General features: G+C 42.1%; 1 protein-coding gene across 3 annotated transcripts in view; it reads left to right on the forward strand.

Moving 5' to 3' along the window:
* Med13l (mediator complex subunit 13L) overlaps positions 1-22,606 on the forward strand; it is a 224,371-nt gene that overhangs the window by 126,570 nt on the left and 75,195 nt on the right. For all 3 annotated transcript variants that reach the window (XM_038345043.1, XM_038345044.1, XM_038345045.1), the window contains exon 4: positions 1,830-1,913. In XM_038345043.1, the coding sequence (XP_038200971.1) occupies positions 1,830-1,913 (84 nt within the window). The remainder of the gene's footprint in view (positions 1-1,829; positions 1,914-22,606) is intronic.

The following is a 22,606-nucleotide window of genomic DNA, read 5'->3' on the forward strand; positions in this document are numbered from 1 at the left end:
AGCTTAAAGTTGACATCATCATGTTCACTTCCTTTTTGTTTGGTGTCACCTCAGAGGAGATACGTATGAGCTTCCACCCCAAGCCCAACATGGCTTTATCCAACACAGTTCTTTCTCTACAAGGCTGTGTATCCTGTTGGGCATGATCCCGTGCCTGTTACCTACCACTGCTTTTATTCTATGCACAGTAGACACTCAGTAACAGCTTTTACCAAGAGAACAATGCTTGTGTGTTAATTCAGCCATGAGATGGACCTGGGTTTAAGACAGGAAGATGGTGTTAGGAAATATTATGGGGTAGTCACTCATGTCCTGTCTGTGTGCACAGGTATGTCTGGGCTCTGTGACTGCTAGGAAACATTTCCTCTCTGCCTTAGCCTATTTGTCTCCAGCAGTGAACACTGTGGCACTCATCCCCGCTCACAGTGGTGGTGGTGACTGCAGTAGCTATCTGCAGTGTTACTGGACTGAGGACTCCGATGCTCAGGTCTGCACTATCTGTGGCAGTGTCTTCCCAGGACAGGTGGAGTCTGGCTGGGGAAGAACCTGGCGATGCTTTACAGTTTGACTGCATATGGCCCTTTTCCTAGGTGGATACTCCATATTTGCTATTCAAAATTTAATGTAAACACAGTCTCTATCACAGAAGCATGCTTATTTAATGTAGAAACATGAAGCCAAATGATTTTATTCACTGTGAAAAGCAGAGATTGCTCACTTTCAAAATAAACCAGTGATATTTTGATGTAACCCTGTTTGAAATTGACTCTGCCCAAAGGAGATTATATTGTGACCAGAAACTGTAGCCTGCCATTACTAACGATTTAGACTGTAATGAATGGGCCGAGGGCTTGAATTGTTCCTCTCCAGTCCTTGGTGGTGTGGGAACAACGGAGACAAAAACCAAGTACACATCTGTCTGAATATTGAGATAAGAATTGCTATGTTGCTTTCATAGGTACTTGTACGGAAAGAATTCTGACCACTTTTCTTTAAAATGTGAATTGTTTCACTTACTGAAATTGAGAGATCATTGTATCCTATCAAGTTCAGAATGTCCATTTTATTTAACATTTTGTATGTTTTTAAAATCAAGGGTACTTCTTACAGTCTGCAGCATCTCATCCATTGTGTAGAGGGCAGTTATGATAGGGTTGTCATTTGCCTGCACGTGAATGAACTTGGTCATAACTACTGTCACTTCAGTTGAACTGTCGCACTCTTGATATTACATATAGTGGGTTCAATTACTGTTACCATGTCCTATAAAGAAATCCTGTGACTTGACAGAAAAACACACAGCATGGAGACAGAAGCCAGATGCAGCCGAGATTGAGTGAGGCAGACACCCTTGCTTGGAAGGCTATGTCAAGTCTTTATTTTCTTGTACAGGGTTTCTGTGCCCACAGAAAGAACACATCAGAGCAGATGATGGGTTGTCTTAAGGTTTTGTTATTGGCACCCTTGCTAAAGGATTGGTCACTTGTCACAAGCCCTAACCCCAGCTTTCAGGAGGAGTTGTGGTGTTTGAAAGTGTCCTTATGTTCCCTGCACTCTGACCTTGGTAATATAGGAGCTTAGGTCATGTAGTCCTGTGACTTGAAATTTCAGGTTTGGAAATAATCCAACTATTTGCTTGCTTGTTTTTTTTACCCCGTGGGTATTAACAATACATGCCCAAAGTTCTGAGTTCTTTGAGTGTAAGAAAACATTTGGCAGTTGGACTTGTGGTACCATGTTTCCGTTGGTGCCTCTTATCTGGGTTGTCAGAGTACTGAGCTATTCTGTGACTGAGTCTGCGAAGGTAATTCCTGATGTGCTTATTGTAGGTGCCTAATGGATAAGAACTTCGTGAGGATCGGGAAGTGGTTTGTGCGACCCTATGACAAGGATGAAAAGCCAGTCAACAAAAGGTCAGTCTTCAGGGTGCTTTTGTCCTTTGCTTCCTCTTCCTTGACCACGCCTGTCTTTGCACTGAGGTCAAAGGGGTTTGTGTATTTATCTCTTCATGTTGTTCTTGGCCACTGTGCTATCACATACTGCATGCTTGTGGTTGAATATTAAGATGAGATAGCCGTATGGTCATCAGTGAGGTCATGTCTTAGTTATTCTTCACTATATGCTTTGGAGTTGAGACATTCTAGCATGTTCTTTTTGTTATTCTTCCTAATTTTTCTTCCTAAATTGTTATTTGGCATGGCTTAAGTATAAAGTGAATTAAATGGTGAAAATTTGTATGGTGCTGTCCCAGTGCTCCTTACCTGATGACTATCAAGAACAGGACTGTGGGTTATGTCCCAGGAATCCTCAACTGTTAGCCATAACCCTTATTTGTAATGCCTGTAAAGTGAATAGGCATGGGATCAGTAAAACCAGATCAAAACGACTCAGTTGATCATAGTCTAGTCATATTTGGTTGATAGATAAAACACTTAATTTTCACAAAACAGGGTATACAGCACCCATCCCACCCCATTTGTGGTATTCTTTTTCTTTTTGTATGCTAGGGAAGAAGCACAGGGCCTCTTGCCCTTTCCCACTGCGCTCTATACCCAGGATACACCACCTCAATTCTGTTTTAAGGTTCAGGTACACTGAGGTAGGGACTTAGCGGCTGGGGGTTGGAGTCAACAGGATGAAGTTTGTGCCCCTAGCGGCTGCTGGCAGTCCCTGGCTCTTGATATTAGAGGCTCCATTAGTAGCTTCTCCCAGTGTGTCTTAGTAAAGTGGTTGTTGAAGGTCTCAGATTGGGGTTAGAGGGACACCGATGCATTGCTGGGAGATGGAGTTTATTCAGAGTCATTCCGACCGTGAACAGCGGCATGGCAGTGACTCTGAGGAGACTTCAGGCCCCAACATCTGGCAGACAACATGGCAGAGTCTCTGAAGAGATGAATTGGAACCCACATACCATTATCAGAGACTTCTTCTATTTGCCTGAGGTTGGTGGTGGTTTTACAGCACAAACCTGTAGTCAGGGTCTCTGGCTGGAGACAGGGAAGAGATGGGAGCAGGCTTTGTGCAACCGCACCCACTCTGATCTAAACTCATTTCCTAGTCCTGCCACCACCTGGGAGTCTGTAACCTGGAGCCTCAGATAAATGTCTCAGCAGGTTGCCTGTCTGTCCCTGTGAGAGGGGAAGGGAGAGCTGCTGCAGGGGCTGTGGGTATGGGTGTGGTGAATGTATAAATACACACAAACACGTACAAAATGATCCCCCTCCCCCCCGCATCACTTTCACTGGGTTTGGTTTTGTTAGAAATGAAAAATAAGTCATTTACCACCCTGAGGTTGACTGTTCTTCTCAAGGCCCTAGCTAGAGATGAGGCCAAGGGTCACAGCAGCAGTGGTGCTGACTGTCCATCAGGAAGGAGAAAGAAAGAGAAGCTGAGGAAGCAGGTGTGGGAGTTGAGGAGGCTATATTCCAGAGCACAGCCGGACACCAACCACGCCCTGCTTACTGTTTCTTAGTAGTGAGTCTAGTCACTTGGTAAATGATGGGCTGAGGGATGAATGCAGAGATGAGCATCTGGTTTTTAGGAAGGACTGTTGACCACTCATGACTCTTCCTTGACTGCCAGTTCCTGAGATTGATCAGTGTGCAATTTAGTTGCATTTAAAGAGGAATGATTATATGCCTCTCATTTTTTAGACATAACTCAATACAGTGGTTTTTGCTAAAGTATGTGAGCATTTAAAAAGATCCAAAAATATATTTGCCTTCAAATCCATTTCTACTTACTACTTTTCAAAGCCTCTGTAAACACAGGAGGTTCTTGTAAGTTAAACATTGGCATGTCTAAGGAAATGATTTCTTATTTTTAGACATTACTATTTTCTCATTTACACATGTATTTAATTGTGTTGGTTTACAAAATGACGCGTCAGAGTCCATCTGCCAAAAGATAAAGAGCATTTTCTTAATTTTAAGTTAAAAATTAGGCAGATATAAATTAATTTTCTAGTCTAGCTAGAAAAGGTGAGGACTAAGGTTATTGTTTATAATTTCTGGTTATAAACTACCATGTTGTGTCTCTGCAACTTAGATTATTGGTTCTAAATGGAATAATATCATTATGATACATTCAAAGTGAGTCAGTTTCTAGTATCAGCTGTCTAATACTCTTGCTTAGAAAGAACTAAGCTTATATTTGGTTTTTTAATTCATACAATTGTAAAAATTTAATTAAGACCTCTGTAGCATTAGCATACAAGAACTGCCTAGTGCAAAAGAACCAAGATTTTAAAAATTGTTAAGTATATATATCAAATCATTTTAATTCCTGTTATGATTTCCCAGTTATCCATTATGAACACACTCTCCTTTATGTCCTTAAGTATAGTTAAAAATTGTTGGGATAATGCTGGTTATGAAGTTAAATACACATGCCATCTCTCTTGACCGACTTTTCTCTTTGGAATGGGCTGGCTTTTCAGAGTTCTTCTTTCCGAGTTACTTTGAATTATGGAAAGTGTACATGGTGTACTCTGTTCTCTGAAGGTTGCTCTCTGCTCCTTCCAAACCCCCTCCTGTCTCTTCTTTCTTTGAGCGGTTAATTGACCAGACTCATCTTTAACTAGGAGTTTTCAGCCTTGGTTGACTGTGGGTTGAATGAGTGTTCATTGTTCGGTGCTGTGGGATGCTTAACTATACCCTTGGCTTCTCCCTACATCTTCCACGAGTCATGACAACTACAAATGGCTGTGGACACTGTCTCCTGGGAGGCAAAGCGTACAGTTACAGAGGCACCAGAGGCTGAGCTGATAGCTCTCCTCCCTCCCTCCCTCCCTCCCTCCCTCCCTCCCTCCCTCCCTCCCTCCCTCCCTCCCTCCCTCCCTCCCTCCACATTCTCAGCAGTCTTGGTCTTTCTGATTTCAGCCGTCTAGTTCTTTAAGTTACTTGAAAAGAACAACAACAAACCTCACTGTCTGCTGTGGTTTAGTTTTCCCTGGCCCTGTGTGCTGTTTAATAAGCAGTAGGCGGGTTTCGGGACACATGGGGCATACAGCCCTTGCTCACTTGCTCTTCCAGTAGCTTCCTCCTGTGCTGGACAGTTCAGCTCTTGGCAGATGTGGATTTTTTTCTTCAAATCTTTGGTGGTTTTAGGGACAGAATGCTCTAGAAAGTTCTTCTTGTTACTGCTGAGAGTGGACACAAGCAGCATTGTGCATTGTCCTCTCAGAGGCTGGCCTCAGGCTGAGCCAGCCTCATAGGAGACATCCACAGGAACATTTTGACTGATTAGAGAGAGGCATGTATTTTGTAAGTAATTCCAGCCTTTAATGATGATGTGGATTTACCTAGCTTACTGTTTTGTGCCTTCTCCATTTGGGAAGGTGTCAGTTTGTAGTCAGGGAAGTGCTTTGTGTTGCCTTCCTCTGAGACACTCTTAGAGTTTGCTGCAGGTATTCCCAGAGGTCCTAACAACCCTCTCTATAGAGTGTGACTAGAGCAACAGCAGTTAGAAGACAGGTCCTGCTGCTGCTGCTGAGCTGGGGGAGTTAGGAGGGTGTGGAGGGTGTGGCCCAGACGGCCTGTTTGCTCTGAAGACTTGTTCCTAATGGAGCCCTTTCTTAGAACAATGCCACCAAGCTCTGTTCAGTGTTTTCATAATGGCATTTTTGTTTGTTTGTTTTGTTTTGTTTTTGTTTTTGTTTTTCGAGACAGGGTTTCTCTGTGTAGTACTAGCTGTCCTGGAACTAGCTCTTATAGACCAGGCTGGCCTCGAACTTAGAGATCTGCCTGCCTCTGCCTCTCAAGTGCTGGAATTAAAGGTGTGCATACCACCCCCCCTGGCATAGTGGCAACTGGGAAAGCATTAGCATGTTGGGTGTCGGTACAGCACTAGAGTGTTTATTCCTATAAAGACTGAAAATACAGTTGGAAATTGGTGCTTTTTGTCATTTTCTCCCCAGTGGGCACCTCTCCCAAGTTGAGCGGAACCTAATTAAAATTAAAATTTTTAAGGAAAAGGTTATATGACCAAGTAACTCACAATTACTGAGCTTAAGTTTCCTTTTTTTGTGAAGAGGGAATTGTTTTAGTTTTGAGTAAGATAATAAAGTGTGTGACACAGGACTGAAGTGACCGACTTTGTCAGTAGTGCCCAATGTGGGGCTGGTTGTGCTGGGAAAATATTAGCCATAAAGTTTTTCTTCTGGTTTTGGTACTCTCTTACACCAGAGGCAGATTGCTAATTAAGTATTTGCGTTTCTTACCATATACACAATTGAGTTAATGAGCCGTGTATTTCTACACTAAATCTTGATTGCCTTTGTTTTTGAGGCAAGGTCTCACTGTGTAGTCCTGGTTAGCCTAAAACTTTCTTTGTAGACCAGGCTAGCCCCAGACCCAGTGATTCACCTGTCTCTGCAAACTAAGTGTGCTATTTTCCATCCGCAAAGAACTCTGCTTCATGAAATATTTGAAATTCCCCTGTGCCTTTCATGTGTGAATTTTAAATTGTGTTTATTAGTACTGTAATTATCTTGCCAAATTTTATGAACTCCAAAGGTTTTGAAAGCATATTGTGCATTCTAATGATCTTGCTTGCTTGTTGGGCATAGTTAGGGTACTAAAGATTATGAAAATAAAATTCCTAAGTATGATCTTGGTCATAAGACATAGCTCTGAGCACCATCAGTATTTAGTACCATTTGCTTTGTGGTCATGTGAAACTGGAGTGTCTGTGGTCCAGGGATGTCCTGAAGCTGGCTGGGCCAGTGGTGAAGCTGCTTGCTCCTGTTTGATCCTATAAAGTTAGCTCCTGACTGCCATGCATTTTTTCCACACACACATGTCACACATACATATAAAATAGTGATAAATGCTGTGACTACTGAGGGTGTGGCTTGTTTGCTTCTGCCCTAGGGCCTTCTTCACCCTAGTCTTGAGTGTGCTTCCATTAGACAAGTAGTCAAACAGAGAACATATGTGTTCTGGATGATGCCTGGCCTCCTCTGGCAGGCTGCCCCACACAGTTGCTAGCATGATTCTAGTTCCTTTTGCTCAGGTTTTCCTGCACATACCATCTTCTTTTTAACTCAAGTTAACACAGTTCTTTTTCAGGCTGTTCCTTTGAGGCAACTTTTCAAGTTGTTTCTTTGAATATTTTGCTTCCCAGTTACCCCTCAGCATGATTTGACTGCTATGTATATATTTAGTTTTCAATTTGTAGTACAAAAGTTAAGAATTTGGGGTCCTTTGTGCCTTCCCCATTCTGTTGTTTTGTTTTGTTTCTGTTTTTTCAAGATATGGTTTCTCCTTTTGCCTTCCCCATTCTTATATTGTTTTCTTGAATTGAGTCGTTAGGAGAGAATCCTTCCTATCTATGGGTCTCCTGTGTACACCTTCATTTTTCTTTTTATTCAACACAGAGTCCAAAGTCCTTTGAAGGTTGATTTGAATGAGTGGAATATGTTTATACTTTCCTTCGTAAATCTAGGATAAAACCCGTAAATGGAGCCTGCAGAGTCACTTTGCAGATCATCATCAAACAGAGACATGGTCTCCTTGCTCTTGTTGTTTTGATGTTAAAAGAGAAATTTTAAAGTACTTATGTTTTCTAAGAGGGTGACAGTTCTTGGTTCTTAGAACAACTGGGTCTGTATTTGCGTGGTTTCTGTCTATATTAGGATTTATTAGTGCGTGGGTGTTGAAGTCCGAGCAGCCGCTCTTAGTGGTATGTTTAGTTCTGTCGTCCCAACTGGGAAGTGCACACAACACAGTGGCTCCCTGTGTTTCTGGGACCTGCACTGTAGTTGGTCTTAGAAACAGAACACACTACAAGTTCTTAACATCTCAAAGCATAAAGAAGCGAGCCTTCTCAAGAGGGAGCATTGCTGACTAGGACTGAAACTGGGCAGTGCTGCTCCCATTGCACTTGGACATGCATATGCAAGAAAATGGGGGTTTCTTACTGTGCACAGTTGGAGACAGTGAGCTAAATATTTCTGAAAGTTGAAATCTTAAAAATTAGTGCTGGAAGAGCAAGTGAGCGAGGGCTGTATGCCCCATGTGTCCTGAAACCCACCTACTGCTTATAAAGCGATACAAAGCAAAACAAAACCTGTGAATCGAGAGGAAAACTACATACTAATGAATCTTGGGGAAAAAATGCTTTGGTGGCCGTATGACTTTGTTATCAGCTATAAATTGGGGGAGAAAGTATGATGATACCCTACTTTTTACTGTTCTCAGATGAACAGTAAGCTAAGAATAACTCCACACATTCACATCTGTGAGGAAGGGCCAAGCACTGGGTTGATTGACACTTAGAAAGAAAAAAATGGTGCATGCATTTTTCAGATGATTTCACCGTGACTGACTGTAGTCCCTGGACTGAGACACTGCAGGAAAGTGTTAATGCAAAGCTTTGGTTACCAGAGTGGCCCTTAAACTGCCCAGTCCTGGGGTTTTGTTTGTGTTTGAAACAAATGGTTCTGATGTTGCAGTGAGATTACGAAGACCTCTGAGATGAGACAGCTCCTCCACTATTTAATATGAGGCTAAGGGTGCTCCATAGTGCTCCACAGCACTTAATTCTTCTGAGAGAGTCCAGTATGTGGATTAAGAAGGCAGAGGAGGAGACAGAGACAGGTGAAGCTCTGAGTTGAGACTCAGGTTATATGAAGATGTTTATTGAGGTTTACACTGTGATTGCAAAAAGGACCCTTAACATGAGTGTCTGCAGAGTAGCTAGCCTGCTAAGTCTTCAAATAGCAAATCAAGAAACCTGCCTAAAAACTCCTTGAGTGTATGATAAAACCAGTGTAAGTTGTCAGTAACATTAAGGAGGCAATGTAGAGTCTGAGAACTGCCTGAGATGTGGGTCGCCATTTCCTCAAGCTAAATTGCTTTAATGAGGGTGTTATTTTAATGAGAATGTTACTGTGCATTGGGTAATGTGTAGACCACATGGAACAGTGCTCACTCTGTGGAGGATCTCTGCAAGGATTATTGTCCTAGTTTCAAGCAGTGGATATAGATATGGATAGCAGTAGACACAGATACAGTTATATAAACTGTAGCTATAGAACAGTAGGTGCAGCCCTTCTGTGCACCAGGGTGAAATAAAGTAATAGCAGATGAGCCCCGGGTGGAGGGAAGGGAGAGGCGGGGGCCTTAACTCTCCTGCTGTGTTTGTTTTCTCTGCCTTTCTCTAGCGACTGTTGAGCTTGGACTTTTGGCACTGGCCTTTGGGGAAGAAATCAGTGCTTTAGCTGCCTTTATTTAGTGAATAATAACTTAGATAGCGTTGGTTTTTCCTGAAAGCTCATTTTATTTTACAGTTACTTTTAAACTTTATGTTTACTTGCTTGGGTGCGCATGCTTATACTTAAGCCTGGAAGTTTGAGGACAATGTGTGGGAGTCAGTTCTTTCTGCCATGTGGGTTCTGCCACTGTACCCTTTTCAGGCTTAGCAGTAGGCTCCTGTGCCCACAGTCATCTCCCCTGCCCAGCCTTGTGGGGTCTGTTTTCTCCTTCCACACGTTGGCCTGTCTTTACCTGGTATTTGAAGGCCTTTGACAATTTACTTTAATTATAGGACACTGATTTAGAAAAACAAATGTTACCTGTTTGTTGGGTGTACCTAGAACCAAAGTGAGCTCTGGGGATGCTTATGGAGTTAGGGCTTGTGTTGTCATCAGTTACTTATCTTTTCTAGACATCCTAGTGTTGTTCATGCAGAATCGTTGAAATTATTTTAAAACCATCTGTTATGACAGATTGGGCTTAATTACTGAAGCATAAGAAGTGGAGAAAACACTTCTTGAAGACATTTCATCGGGGTTACTATGTTTCAGCCACTTGAAGAACATTTCTTTGCTGAATGTCCTTTTTTGTTTGTTAAGGGCTCTCTCTCTATGTAGCTCAGTTGGGTCTGGACTGAAGTTGTGCATCAGTGTAGGAATAACAGGTGAGCCTAAATCTTGGAGCATCTTAACCGTAGTTACTTTGGTTCATGAAATTTCATTTTTCTTTCAGAACTGAAAGAAACTGTCATATCCAAAAATTAAATGCCTGAAAATACATCGAAAATAAACAGGACAGTGGCAGCTCACGTTAATCCCATTGTTCAGGAGGCAGAGGCAGGTGGGTCTCTGAGTTCAAGGCCAGCCTGGTCTACAGAGTGAGCTCCAAGACAGCCAGGTGTAGTTGGAGGCTGCTTGTTCATTCCCGGCTCCCCAGACCACAAAATAACCACTCTGAGACTATTTTATTTAAATCACTGCTTGGCCAATCACTCAGGCATATTGCTAGCTACCTCTTATATCCTTGGTTAGCCTATTTCTATTAGTTTATATTTTACCATGAGGCTTGTGGCCTACCAGCAAGGTTCCAGGCTGGCAACTCACGTCTTTTTTTGTTTTGTTTTGTTTTATTTTTTTGTTTTGTTTTGTTTTTTGAGACAGGGTTTCTCTGTAGTTTTGGAGCTTGCCCTGGAACTAGCTCTTGTAGACCAGGCTGGCCTCAAACTCACAGAGATCCGCCTGCCTCTGGGATTTAATCCGAGTGCTGGGATTAAAGGGTGCGCCACCACCGCCTGGCTTTTTTTGTTTTGTTTTGTTTTTTGTTTCGCGTCTTTTCTCTGGTGGCTCCATGATATCTCCCTGACTCTGCCTACTCTCTGTATATATCTTTTCCAGCCTTGCTATATTCTGTAAATACATTGACCCAAAGCAGATTCTTTATTCATTAACCAATAAAAGCAACACATATACAGAAGGACCTCACACACCATTTTCCCTTTTCTGTTTAAATGAAAAGGAAAGTTCTAATTTTAGCATGGTAAAATTACATATAACAAAACAGACATCAAGCAAAGATTACAGTTGCAATATTTATATCTACTTTATCTTTTATCATAACTAAGGAAAACTATATTATTACTATCTGTCTATTCTTCAGCTCCACCAAAGATCTCAGAAGGATATAATATTACCTAAGTAAACAGAAAGTACATTGTAAGCAACTTTCAAAACTCTAGAATTGACAGAGACATCTTGCTACCTGGACAGTCACCCAAAGTTCTTCTATATCACTGGAGCACGCCTACAGGCCCATGGCATCCAGCAGATTTTTCCCTGAAGCAGGAAATTTAAAAGACAGTTCTGCCTATACTGACAGTTTGTCAGTCTTTTTCTTCTGTGTCCTGCAGAATGTCTGGCAGACTCTTTCGTGAAGCAGGAACCCTAAAGGACTGTCTCACCTTTAGGCAAGTTCAGCAGTCATCTCTCTGTGGGTCCTGCAAGTCCAGTGAAACAGTCCAGGCAAGAACAGTTTCTTGCCCAAATGGCTAACCAACTCCATAAGGAGTCTCTTCGATGCCCATCACCCTCTTGAAGTAGATTGGTGCTGCCAGGAGCAGATGCGTCTCATTGTCATAAAAAGTCTTAAGCTCTTAAAACATTTTAATTGCCATATTCTGAAGGTCTCTGAATGATTTGAAAAATACCTATCTAAAACTGAAATATCTCTTTATATATCTAGAAAACGTAACATTACTACAAAGCTTGAATATTATAGATGACTCTCTGTTAACCTATATTTCTTAATTATACATTACATTTTTAAATGAGATGCACAAGCACAATACCTTAATCAAGAGTAGAAATATACATATAACAAAATTGACTTTAAATTTGTATCAATAAACCAAGATCCATACCATTGCAAATCTCTATAGCATATCCCTCTTTAAATGCAAACATTTATAGACAATATTTGGGAATATGGTGTAGTTCTCTCCAAACTGCTTTCTGCTTTTTGTTGGGTGAAGTATTTTTGGGGGTGTTCATAACGACCTTTCTTGAGGGGTCTTGGTCCATCAAGCCACATTAGTCTGGAAGAAATCCATAGGTTTTCTGGAAACAAATCTTCTGGAAACAAAGGTTTTCTTTTTTAAAGCAACAAAAGTTTGCTTTTTCAAAGCAACATATCCTTAGACCCAAATTCTGAAGTCATGATACCTTTAAAATATGTTAGTTTAGCTTAGTAGCCCATACAATGAAATATCTCTCTGTACTTAACTCCTTCACAGTAAAAAATTCAAAGCAAACACAATAATATACATAATCCAGACTCTCTGTGTACATTCCATCTTTATGTGACTTGTTTTTTCTTACTCTATTACCTTTTCTATAAGTTTCTACAATATTTATTAATTATTATTATTAGGAATATTTCCTAAACTGAGCTTTTCACCAAGGCAATTAATCCCAATCAGACCAAATCAGACCAAATTAAAAAATATCCAGGTTTAATTAGACACCTGCGCTCTCAGGTGGCCAACTTGACCACCAAAGAGGAAGAGGGAAGACCGCATGTTTATTTTCTGAGTTTATTTATGGCCTGTGGGATCCTGGGGAAGGGTCAAGGTTTGGTGGCATAGCCAGGGGCTGGGATTACAATTGACTTTACTCCTTTGGCTGTGGCTGTCTGTCCTCTTTTACATCACATTTACTGTCTCTGTTCTTTTCCTTCTCTCTCCCAAACCTACCAACATTTTTTAAGCACACTGTGTCTCGTTTAGAGATCTTTTATGTCTGAATCTGTCCCATTGTGTATCTGAAATCCTTTTCTGTCCAGGAGAACTTCTTAAAATGCAAAACAGCTTGGCTAGGACTAAGGCTGCTTTGCCTTTTGGCTCTGCTCAGTCCAACATGTTCATGGCCTCTGAGAGCCATTCTTTCTGCCCCAGATCCAGGGTTGGGTTGCAGCAGGTCTGAGTTGCCATTAAGCAAGTTGTAGCACTCTCCTCCCAAACCCCATTTAAAAGCTTTGTAGTCAGACCTCCTGAAAGAGTCGGAGTTCATGCTGGCAGCATGGCCCAGGAAGCCATCATTTCAAAACCTCATGGGTTCTTTTGTTGTTGTTGTTGCTACCACTGAATCAGGAAGACCTTTCTTAAAGGAGCTGCGGTGCTCCTGCTCACTGCCAGCAAACAGAGCAAGAAGCTGCATTAAACTGTGTGTGTGTGTGTGAGTGTGTGTGTGTCTGTGTCTGTCTGTCTGTCTGTCTGTCTGTCTGTCTGCCTAGAATTTCTTTTCAAGCCCTCTCAGGCTTTTTAAAAGTAGATTTAGTCAACCCACATTGGTGTACCAATCTGTTGTTCAAGGCTGCTTCTTCATTCCCAGCTGCCCAGACTACGAAATAACCACTCAAACTATTTTATTTAAATCACTGCTTGGCCAGTCATTTAAGCTCATTGCCATTGACTGAAAGTGGACTCTTTATTCATTAACCAATAAAAGCAACACATATACAGATGGACTTCCCACACCAGCCAGGGCTATCCAGAGAAACCCTGTGTGGGGGAGCAGAGGGAATGCTGACTGGGTCCTATGCCTACTGTGAGGTCCTCAGGGCACCATTTCTACTCACCTTCCCAAAAAATAAAGATGGGTTTGAGCTCCTGTTGTTTTACTTCCTGTATCTTTTAGTTTGATTACAAACATGAATTTACTAATTTTCTAAATGATTTTTAAGGAGTCAAATAAATTGTAATTTATCCTGTGACTCTTTACTTCAAAGAACATTTGATGCTGGTGATAGTTTTTTGTTTTTTTTGGTTTTTTTTTTTTTCAAACTTCTTCATTGAATCTTTTGAGGTTTCACATCATTCAATTCAATTCTATTCCCTTTCTGGTCTCCCCATATCTCCCCACCCTGTCCCTGTTTCATCCCCCCACAAAAGAAAAGAAAACAAAGTCACCAAGCAAGTCAACAAAAGCAAGAACAAAAGACCCAATAAACTGAAACAGAACAAAACCACACCTGAAACAGAAAAATCTCTGCTTCTTTTTTCCTGGCTCCCCATCACCTCTTCATCCATCTTGATAGCATTGGAGGCTTCAGTGTGTCATACGGTATCAGCTGGACTGGCAACTGTGAGGCTGGTGATGTTTAATATTTAATAGCACGTGCTTTGAGGCCAGACTACCTAGATTCACAGGACCCGTTGCTCTTTTCGGAGGATGAGTGTTTGATTCCCAGCACCCACATGCTGCTCACAACCATCTGTGACTCCAGTCTCAGGCATCCAGCACTTTCTTCTGACCTCATTGGGCGCCAGGCTTGAATGTGGTTCACAGACATAGATGCAGACAAAATTTACAAAAGTCATTCTTTCCACCTCATAGACTTAGGATGAGGATGGAATGAATTATAGCCTGGAAGTCTGGAGAGCCTGCTTGATCTGTTTTGTGTCTGCTAATTAAGTAAATGTCTCATTCAGGTCTTGTAAGGCCTTCAGAGACTGGTGTTACATTCCTATTTTACAGGTATTAAAAGTAAAGTAACTTGCTTAAGGCTGTGCAGCTAATCATGTGGATGTGGAGTTGAAATTTTGCACCGTCAGACATGAATTGGGATTGTAATTGCCTGACTCCTGGTGGCTTCCTCACTTCCACATGTCCCGGCTGTCATTTTAGCTATTCCATCTCTTACACTACATCTTGTTGGGGAAACTGGTATGCTTATTGAAGTAGACATGATTATAGTCAAGTATGTGGGGTACAAAATTCAGATGCCATTCTAAGTATGTTTTAGATTTTTTTTATGTATATGAGTGTTTGTCTGCATGGCTGTGCCTACTTGCTGCATGCTACAGGATTTTGTACAGAAACTATATTCAATTAAAAGATAATACTTTTATATATCATTTATAATGACCTTACAGGATTCTTACATTTTCTTTAGAAATGTGACAATATAAGAGTGTGGAGAACAGACTCCTGCTGCCTTTGAAGGCACACACTGAACCTCGGTGAGCTCTTAAGACAGAACTGCTTGCTGATGACACTCACCACATAGGGTGAAGGCAACTCCCATGAAAACACTAATTGCTCTTGTCTTATACTTGTGCAAGCTCTGAAATGCCTTTTCCTTGCATAGTGAGTTCTTTCTTAGATATTGGCCATTGAAAGGAATGTTCTTTTTACCCTAATGTGTCCTGCATAGTGGCATCTAGGTGTTTTTTAACTCTTGGTGCCTTGCTGTCGTTGTCTGGAGTAGAAGAGAACGTACGTGGTGGTGTATTGACTGAACCCAGCTTGAGGTGGCTTTTAAAATGTGCCTGTGCTCTCTGCTGTCACCTCTCTCCTGCTTGTGCATTACTAACAGATCCTGCAGAGTCCTGTGCTTGTTCATATATGAACAGCTGCTGTTCATATATGAGAGATCTGCAGCTGCTGCACTATTTCTGTCCCTCGTGTGTGCGCTGCAGGACAGAGCTCACGTGCTACTGCTCGTGGCACGTTTCATTCATGCTTTATCCTTTAAGGGCTGGCAGACAGCAGAGTGGCATGCCTGAGGGCTCAGCAGCTTGGCACGGCGTCCTTGAGAGAAGTTTTGAAGTTGAAGCCACCTTTGCCTTTCCTCCTTCGCTGACCGTGCAGCAGGCCTAATGTCACATCCCTGACTGCTGGGAACACATTCTGCTATATCGTAATCTTGCTTTCTTTAGATTCTTACAGATTTTTATAAGCACATCTCAGATCTGGTCAGAAGTAATAATAAATGTTCTATATGAAATCTTGCCTGGTAGGGAAATCTATTAATACAGCATCTCATCTTAACATAATCTTTGAATTTTATCTTGAGGCCATATTATAAAAGCAGTGTGACATTGTGAGGGTGTGAATGAAGCAGCAGGCGCGTGGTTCGCGCCACCATCAAGTCTACCATACAGCAAATAATGTTAGGAAGCTGTTATTTGTGCATTATAAGCATGCATAGGCACATTTTGAAAAGTATGTTATATTGCATGTGTTCTTGATGCTGAGCTGTAACTCTGATGAGTTCAGTTCTGTATTAGGGTGGAGAGCTCTGAGGAGCTGCTCAGCAACCTGAACCTGTGGGAGACCCATACTGTGTGTCAGACACTTTGCCTTCCCGTGTGCCTGTTCAGTCTGAGAGAGACATGCTTAATAATACTGTTACTCTGATGTAATAATAGCAAGCATTCCCAGAGCCTCTGCTTTCCCCAGAACATCAGAATTCCAAGTTGTGAGGAATCTCTGTGTGCCTGTGTGCACTTCTGTGTTAGTATTGTCATAGTAGGATGGTTAATGGCGTTGCATATTCCAAAGATAGTGTTTTAAAAAGGCATTAGCCTGGTCATTATCAGGCCTCATGATGGCTTTGTGTTCAGGCCAGTGAGAGTTTTGGAAGCAAGTGGAGCATGACCATTTGTACAAAGAGGGCCAGTGTTTAGTTTAAATGGTCACCTCCCTTTCCTTCCCTCAAGCCAGTCATGGCTTTTTATTCAATACTGTAATACAGAAGGTGGTTTGCTGGGCTCTTTTGAGGGCTGAGAAGCCAGCACAGATGATGCTCTCGGGAGACTGAGACTAGGTGGGAAGATAGACGACACCTTAAGAAGATGTGCCACCACATGGCGTGTGCTGACCTGAGAAGCCCCGGGTCTGCTATCCAGTTCACTGTGGGCTGAGGTTACTGTGGCTGAGTCCTGAAGACTACAGGACCTACAGTGTAGAGCCTCCAGAAACAGTCCAGAACACATTTCCAAAACAAAGTGTTGGTGGTGTGGGTTATTACTTTGGAAGAGGGCAGCAAAAGGCACAAGTATCTACTTTGCACAAGAGATCTTGGGCATGGATTTCATTGGCCGAGAAAAACCAGCCCTTAAGTCTCAGAGTGCTGAACGCTGTGTAGTATTAAGGTTTATAAAAATAGCCTTCACTACAGCCAGGGCTTCTCGGGGACTTCCCCACTTCTGTTTAAAAAGTATATTGAGATACTGTGTTAAATTTCCCAAGAAAAGGACAGGAGGACTGAAAGTGTTTGAAAAACAGACGTGGCTAGACTATGTCCGTGGAATGGATTTCTCTCTCTAGAAACTTGAAGAGTAGCAGCACACTCTGAAGGAAAGGCTCCTTTCCCATCTGCTTACGATCTTCAGGAAAGTCACATAGAACAGCGCTTGTGCATTAATTTGTTCTTCTGAGTTAGAGATTACAAAGAAAGTCTTGTTGCTACTTCGTGCTCTAATGCAGACTTTTTTGATACTTGTAATAATCGTGAATTTCTTTGTACACATTTAGGTGTACCTGTATAAACTTATCACTACCATAAGTTTACATCTTTAGTTCCAAAACATATCTTGGGAAAATAACAGTCTGAATTATAGAAGTTTAATATGGTTTAGGGTAATAGTACAAAAGAAGATAAATACTCATGCCACTGTTCACTGTATGAAGTGATCACATCAATTGAAGACTGCCTGCCTCAATTGGAATGTCAATATTTATTTTAAAAACATTTAAAAATATTTTTAAAAAATCAAAGCCAGGTCTTTGCACATGCTGGACAACTGATCTAAGACCAAGACACACCTCCATTCCTGGAATGACAGTTCTGCACATACTCACTTTAAGTCCCACACATTCAGACTTCCCTCTAAGTGAATTTTGGTTTCTAGTGATTAAAACTGTTCTGGGACTGGGGAGAGATGGCTCAGCAGTTAGGAGCACTGGCTGCTCTTCTTGAGAACCTACCTAGGTTCAGTTTACAGTACCCACATTGTGGCTTACAACTGTCTATAAGTGCAGTTCAGGGAAATCTGATACTTTTTTCTGGCTTCCACTGGTACTGCATGTATATGGTGCACAGACATACATGCAGACAAACCACATGTACATAGAAAATAAACATTAAGAACTAAAACCGTTTCTTTTAGATATTATGACCAAAACAGGAGTCCTACTTATGAGTGTGCTAGGTAGGCCAGTGATTTAAAATAAGACCAAAAGTGTGCTTTTGTAGCCACTAGAGTGTCATCGCTACCTTTGAGTATTTTGAGGATGCATCCATAGTCCTGACCCCGGAAGCTCAGCATTGGTGGTTGAAGGGAGTGGTGTATAATTCCAGTGAACATAAAGGTTTGTGGATTGGCTGTTTTTGTGTGTAGACAACTTCAAACTGACGTGGGGATGGCCGAGGATTATTGGATAGAAGGAGAATCACAGCATCTCTTAAATGTTAGGTGTTCATCTCATTTCACAGACCTTCCTTGCCCCTGGAGTGTGAATGCTGATGATTGCATGTTGGGGCCTCTTTAGTCAAATGGTACAATTGTAGACTTTACATAGTATTCAGTTTTCCCCTGGGTGGTGTGGTCTAGAGTTTGGAGGGTGGTATCTCCACTCAGTCCTGCTGTCCATCTTGGTCCCTTTGTGCCTTTCCTGTGGAATGTTTCTGCCCTCTGAAGATTATGAGCTTTGATCTTCTGAGCACTCTCCTGCCTTTGAAACTTTATTTCATGTCATGTGTAGTTTAAGCACCTTGGATAATATCCTCCAGTTATTTCTTCATGTAGTGGGCAACTTTATTTTCTGCTAAATAATATTATTTTTTTCCTTACTGTTCTGTTTCTGGTAGCTTTGTTTTGGGACTAAATCCATATTTTATATATATAGTTACAGATGTAAATTCGAGAAAGAGAAAAAGACAATTTTGATTGCAATTGTTTTGGTTCTTTGTATCATTCTGGAGGAAATACATTAATAAGGAATGTGGAAATACCTACATAGTGTATCAGAACTTAGCAAGCCCATTAAGTTAAAAAGGTACATTAAAGAGATGTGCAAAATTTTAAAGAAAGAAATTAAAGTTCACAAACCAAAGCAAAGCCGGGCGGTGGTGGTGCACGCCTTTAATCCCAGCACTCGGTAGGCAGAGGCAGGCGGATCTCTCTGAGTTCGAGACCAGCCTGGTCTACAAGAGCTAGTTCCAGGACAGGCTCCAAAGCCACAGAGAAACCCTGTCTCAAAACCCCCCCCAAAAAAAAAAACAAACAAACAAAAAAAAAAACCAAAGCAAAAGTTTGTTTCTCTCTAGTAGTTTATTTGTGTAGAATCATTAAGAACCATTTGAATTAGTGCCCAGTACAGTAACTTGTTTTCTAAGTGTGCAGTATATTAAGATAAAACACTACCCTGCTGGGCTTGAAGCTGAATGCTAGTGTACTTAGCTGGCCTAAGCAGTTTGTGCTTCTCAGCATGAACAATGGCTGCAGAGCCAGGAGCTCTCAGTCCTTGTCCTCATCTCACTGCATCTTGCAAATCAAACTGAGCAAAGGAAACTGGGTTGAGTTCGTCATTGCAACAGATTGAAGTGAATCTTTGCATCTCCTGGTGACTTAACTAATTCTTGCAAATCTGGGACCATAAATAAACTTCATTTTGGGGCTTGCGTCTTATACTCAGTGCCGCCAGCGCTGCCAGCACTACCAGCGTGCTTGTTACACCATCATGGGCCTTTGTGCTTGGCACTAAATAGTTGTGTAGTTTTAACATAGCGACTAGTTCCACTTAAAGTGCTAAGGCCCATCCCATTGTAGTCATAGTGCAGCAGCGAACACAAGTGATGTGTGAAAGGGAATAATCCATTTAGTGCTGTAGACAAATTTTAGGTTTGGGTGTGATTCCAATACCTGTTCTTCAAGGTCAAGGGGTCAAGGTCTGGCCTTAACCAAACACTGCTGGACTGCCAGCACCTCATTAAACTGTGCACAGAATCTTTGTGGTGAGCCTGCTGAGCAGCTAAAGGGCCTTGTCGCTCACCCTGATGGCCCAGTGAAAGAAACGTGAGTACACACTGCTAATACAGTGGTAGTGACATCCATTATCTCTCCCACCTCTTCCCACCAGCTGTCTGTGTACTGAGCTCCTGAGTATCGGATTAGTTCTAGAGTGACCTTGGCGTTTTCCAAATCCCCTCTCATCTTTAACATTCATTAGTTTGTGATTCTGATTGAAAGGGCCATCTGGGAGGGATGCTTATGTGAGAAACTAACCTGGGACCAACTCCACCCCTTCCCACTTGCATATTAGTGTGCTTACTTTCCTATTTGGAATGAGCATTTTTGAAATGATTTATTGGAATTATTTTAAATCTTTTTATTCAAGCTTTTATAACATGAGCACAAGCCTCATGTCTCTTTGTGCCTCTTCCTGGTCCCCACTGGCCTGATAACACTGTAGAGAAGGCAGGGCTAGAACTTGACTCAGGGAGGCTGTGATGCTAATCCACTCCTGTCTCGTCCTTCCATGTACTGGAGTATGCATGTGAGATTGCATCTGTGGTTGGTGAGTGCAGTGCCGTTGCCGTATGTTGTAGCCACTCTCGCCTAACACTTGTTGGTGCTTTGCAGTTACCTCTAGTATGCTGCTGTGATAATTCTTGTGCAGCTTTCATGTTGGGCATCCACCCAGGAGTAACTAGCAAGCATTAGGCATTTGTCAACTCTAGTAGATTTACACTGTTGGGCAGCTTCACAAGCCAGTGGCACCTGTATGGACTCCCATATTTGTGTGATGGCTTTGTTGCACTTCACCCTTGAAATGAATGTGCTTACACATTCTGGTACTCAAGTGTTTTCCTAATGTGGTTCCAATTTAAAAGGGCTTCATAGTCATTATAAAGTGGTATGGGAGGTTCTTCTGTGTATGTGTTGCTTTTATTGGTTAATAAATAAAGCTACTTTCGGCCAATGGCTTAACAGAATATAGCCAGGCTGGAAGATGTGTGTGTGTGTACATACATACATATATGTATGCATATACATATATGTATATGTGTATATATGTATGCATATGTGTGTATGTGTGTGTGTGTATGTATGTACGTGTGTGTGTGTGTGTGTGTGAGAGAGAGAGAGAGAGAGAGAGAGAGAGAGAGAGGAGAGAGAAGGTAGAGGAGTCAGGAAGAAGCCATGTAACCACCTTAGGAGACAGATTCCTCTGCCGGAGCCCACTGGAACCTTGCCAGTAAGTCACAGTCATGTGGCGATACACAGATTAATGGAGAAAGGTTAGTTTAGGATATAAGAGCTAGCTAAAAATATACTTAAGCTATTGGCCAGACAGTATTGCAAATAATATATTTTCTGTGTGTCTAGCTAGTTATTATGTTTATGTGCAAAATACTCCTTTTACCGTGCATGGGAATGAGGCAGTTAGAGAGCCATGTAAACAAGCAGAACACTTAACTGACAGTGTCCCCAAGTGCCATGGGACAGGTTTTTTTTTGGACTGTTCACCAAAGGCCCGAGTGTTAGTGGTGTCAGCAGCCTGATTGTCACTATACAGAGTGTAACCTGTGAGAGGAAATGGAATGGAAGCAGGGACATTCTCTTTTAGAAGACACTGGAACCCTACACCTTTTCCTTCCTGACTTCCATGGGGGGGGGATGCACCTCCACCATCATGTGTTCCCATCACTTTGCACTGTACCTCAGTGATGGCCAGTCTTGGTCATCAGCTTGACAACATCTGGAATCAATTAAAACCCCAGCAGCTGGGCAATGAATGGGGGGGTTTTCTTGATTGGATCATTTGAGGTGGGAAGGTGCCTTGTGGTGGCATCTCACAAGAAAGGACTTGGAAGAGGGTAGCTTTTGCTCTCTGCCTTCTTGTCCTCATCCTCGCTGGCAAGTTCATGCTCTTGCTGAGGCATTCCCTCGCTGGTATTAGAACCCACTTCTTCAGGATTCCCATGTAGATGGAAGACCAGCAGCTCCAGGGGTCCTCCGGAATTCCACATCCAGTCTCCTTTTTATTGGAAGATAACCAGTGTTAGACCATAGCTTGTAAGTTACTCTGATAAATCTGCCTGTTTTTTTTCTTTTCTTTTTTTTTTTTTTTTTTTTTTTTTTTTTTTTTTTTTTTTTTTTTTTTTTTTTTTGAGACAGGGTTTCTCTGTGCTGTCCCTGATGTCCTGTAACTCTGACCAGTCTGGCCTCGAACCCTGAGATCTGCCTGCCTGTCTTGTAAGTGCTGGGATTGAAGGTGTGAACTGCCACTGCCTGGCTGTTTTGTATATATTTCATTCTACTGATTTTGTTCCTTTTGAACCTTTGTCAGTAAACCACCACAGCCCCAAAGCACCTGAGCCAAGCAGCTGCTTAGAATCCCTAAACATGCTCCCCAGCCCCTTCTTCTTTCCAGGCTGCCTGGTCTCAGGTCTGTGACAGTAACAGAGAGGTGGCTCACAGGGCAAACAGATGGAGTTGATTAGGAGCTGCCACAGACTGGTGCTGGGCTCTCACAGACTGGGTTTTGATTTGGATGTGCCTTGATTTCTTATACACAGTGAAGCAAGGGTTTGGACACTTGATGTGTGGAACTCTAGGCATGTAGTAGATGATGGACAGGTAGAAAGGAACTGGACCAGGTTTGCATGTGGGGCTGTGCACACAACATGCTTGAGTGTCTGTCAGCAGCAAAGCTCTCTAGTGTTGTTTGCTTTAGTTTTCCAAAGTGCTCTGTGTGGTAGTTTGTAATGGGAGGTGTTTAAGGGCAAGGATGGGAAGCTTCCTGTGGTGGACTGTGGTGGGTTTCCTGATACATTCTAGATTGTTCTGATGTAAAGGCAGGGATGGATGTGCGGTGGCGCCTGCCTTGCCATTGGAGCTAGGAACTGAACCTTGTAAGGACAAGGGTAACTGTGACCTGGGCATGTCTTTACCTTTGTGAGTTGTACAGTCATGGAGACCTAGAATACAGACAAAGCTTGACTCAGCTTGGCAGAGAGGAAACCCTAACATGAACTGATGTAACATGAGAACCTCCAGCCTC

Source organism: Arvicola amphibius, chromosome 10, assembly GCF_903992535.2.
Source record: "Arvicola amphibius chromosome 10, mArvAmp1.2, whole genome shotgun sequence".
Lineage (NCBI taxonomy): Eukaryota > Metazoa > Chordata > Mammalia > Rodentia > Cricetidae > Arvicola > Arvicola amphibius.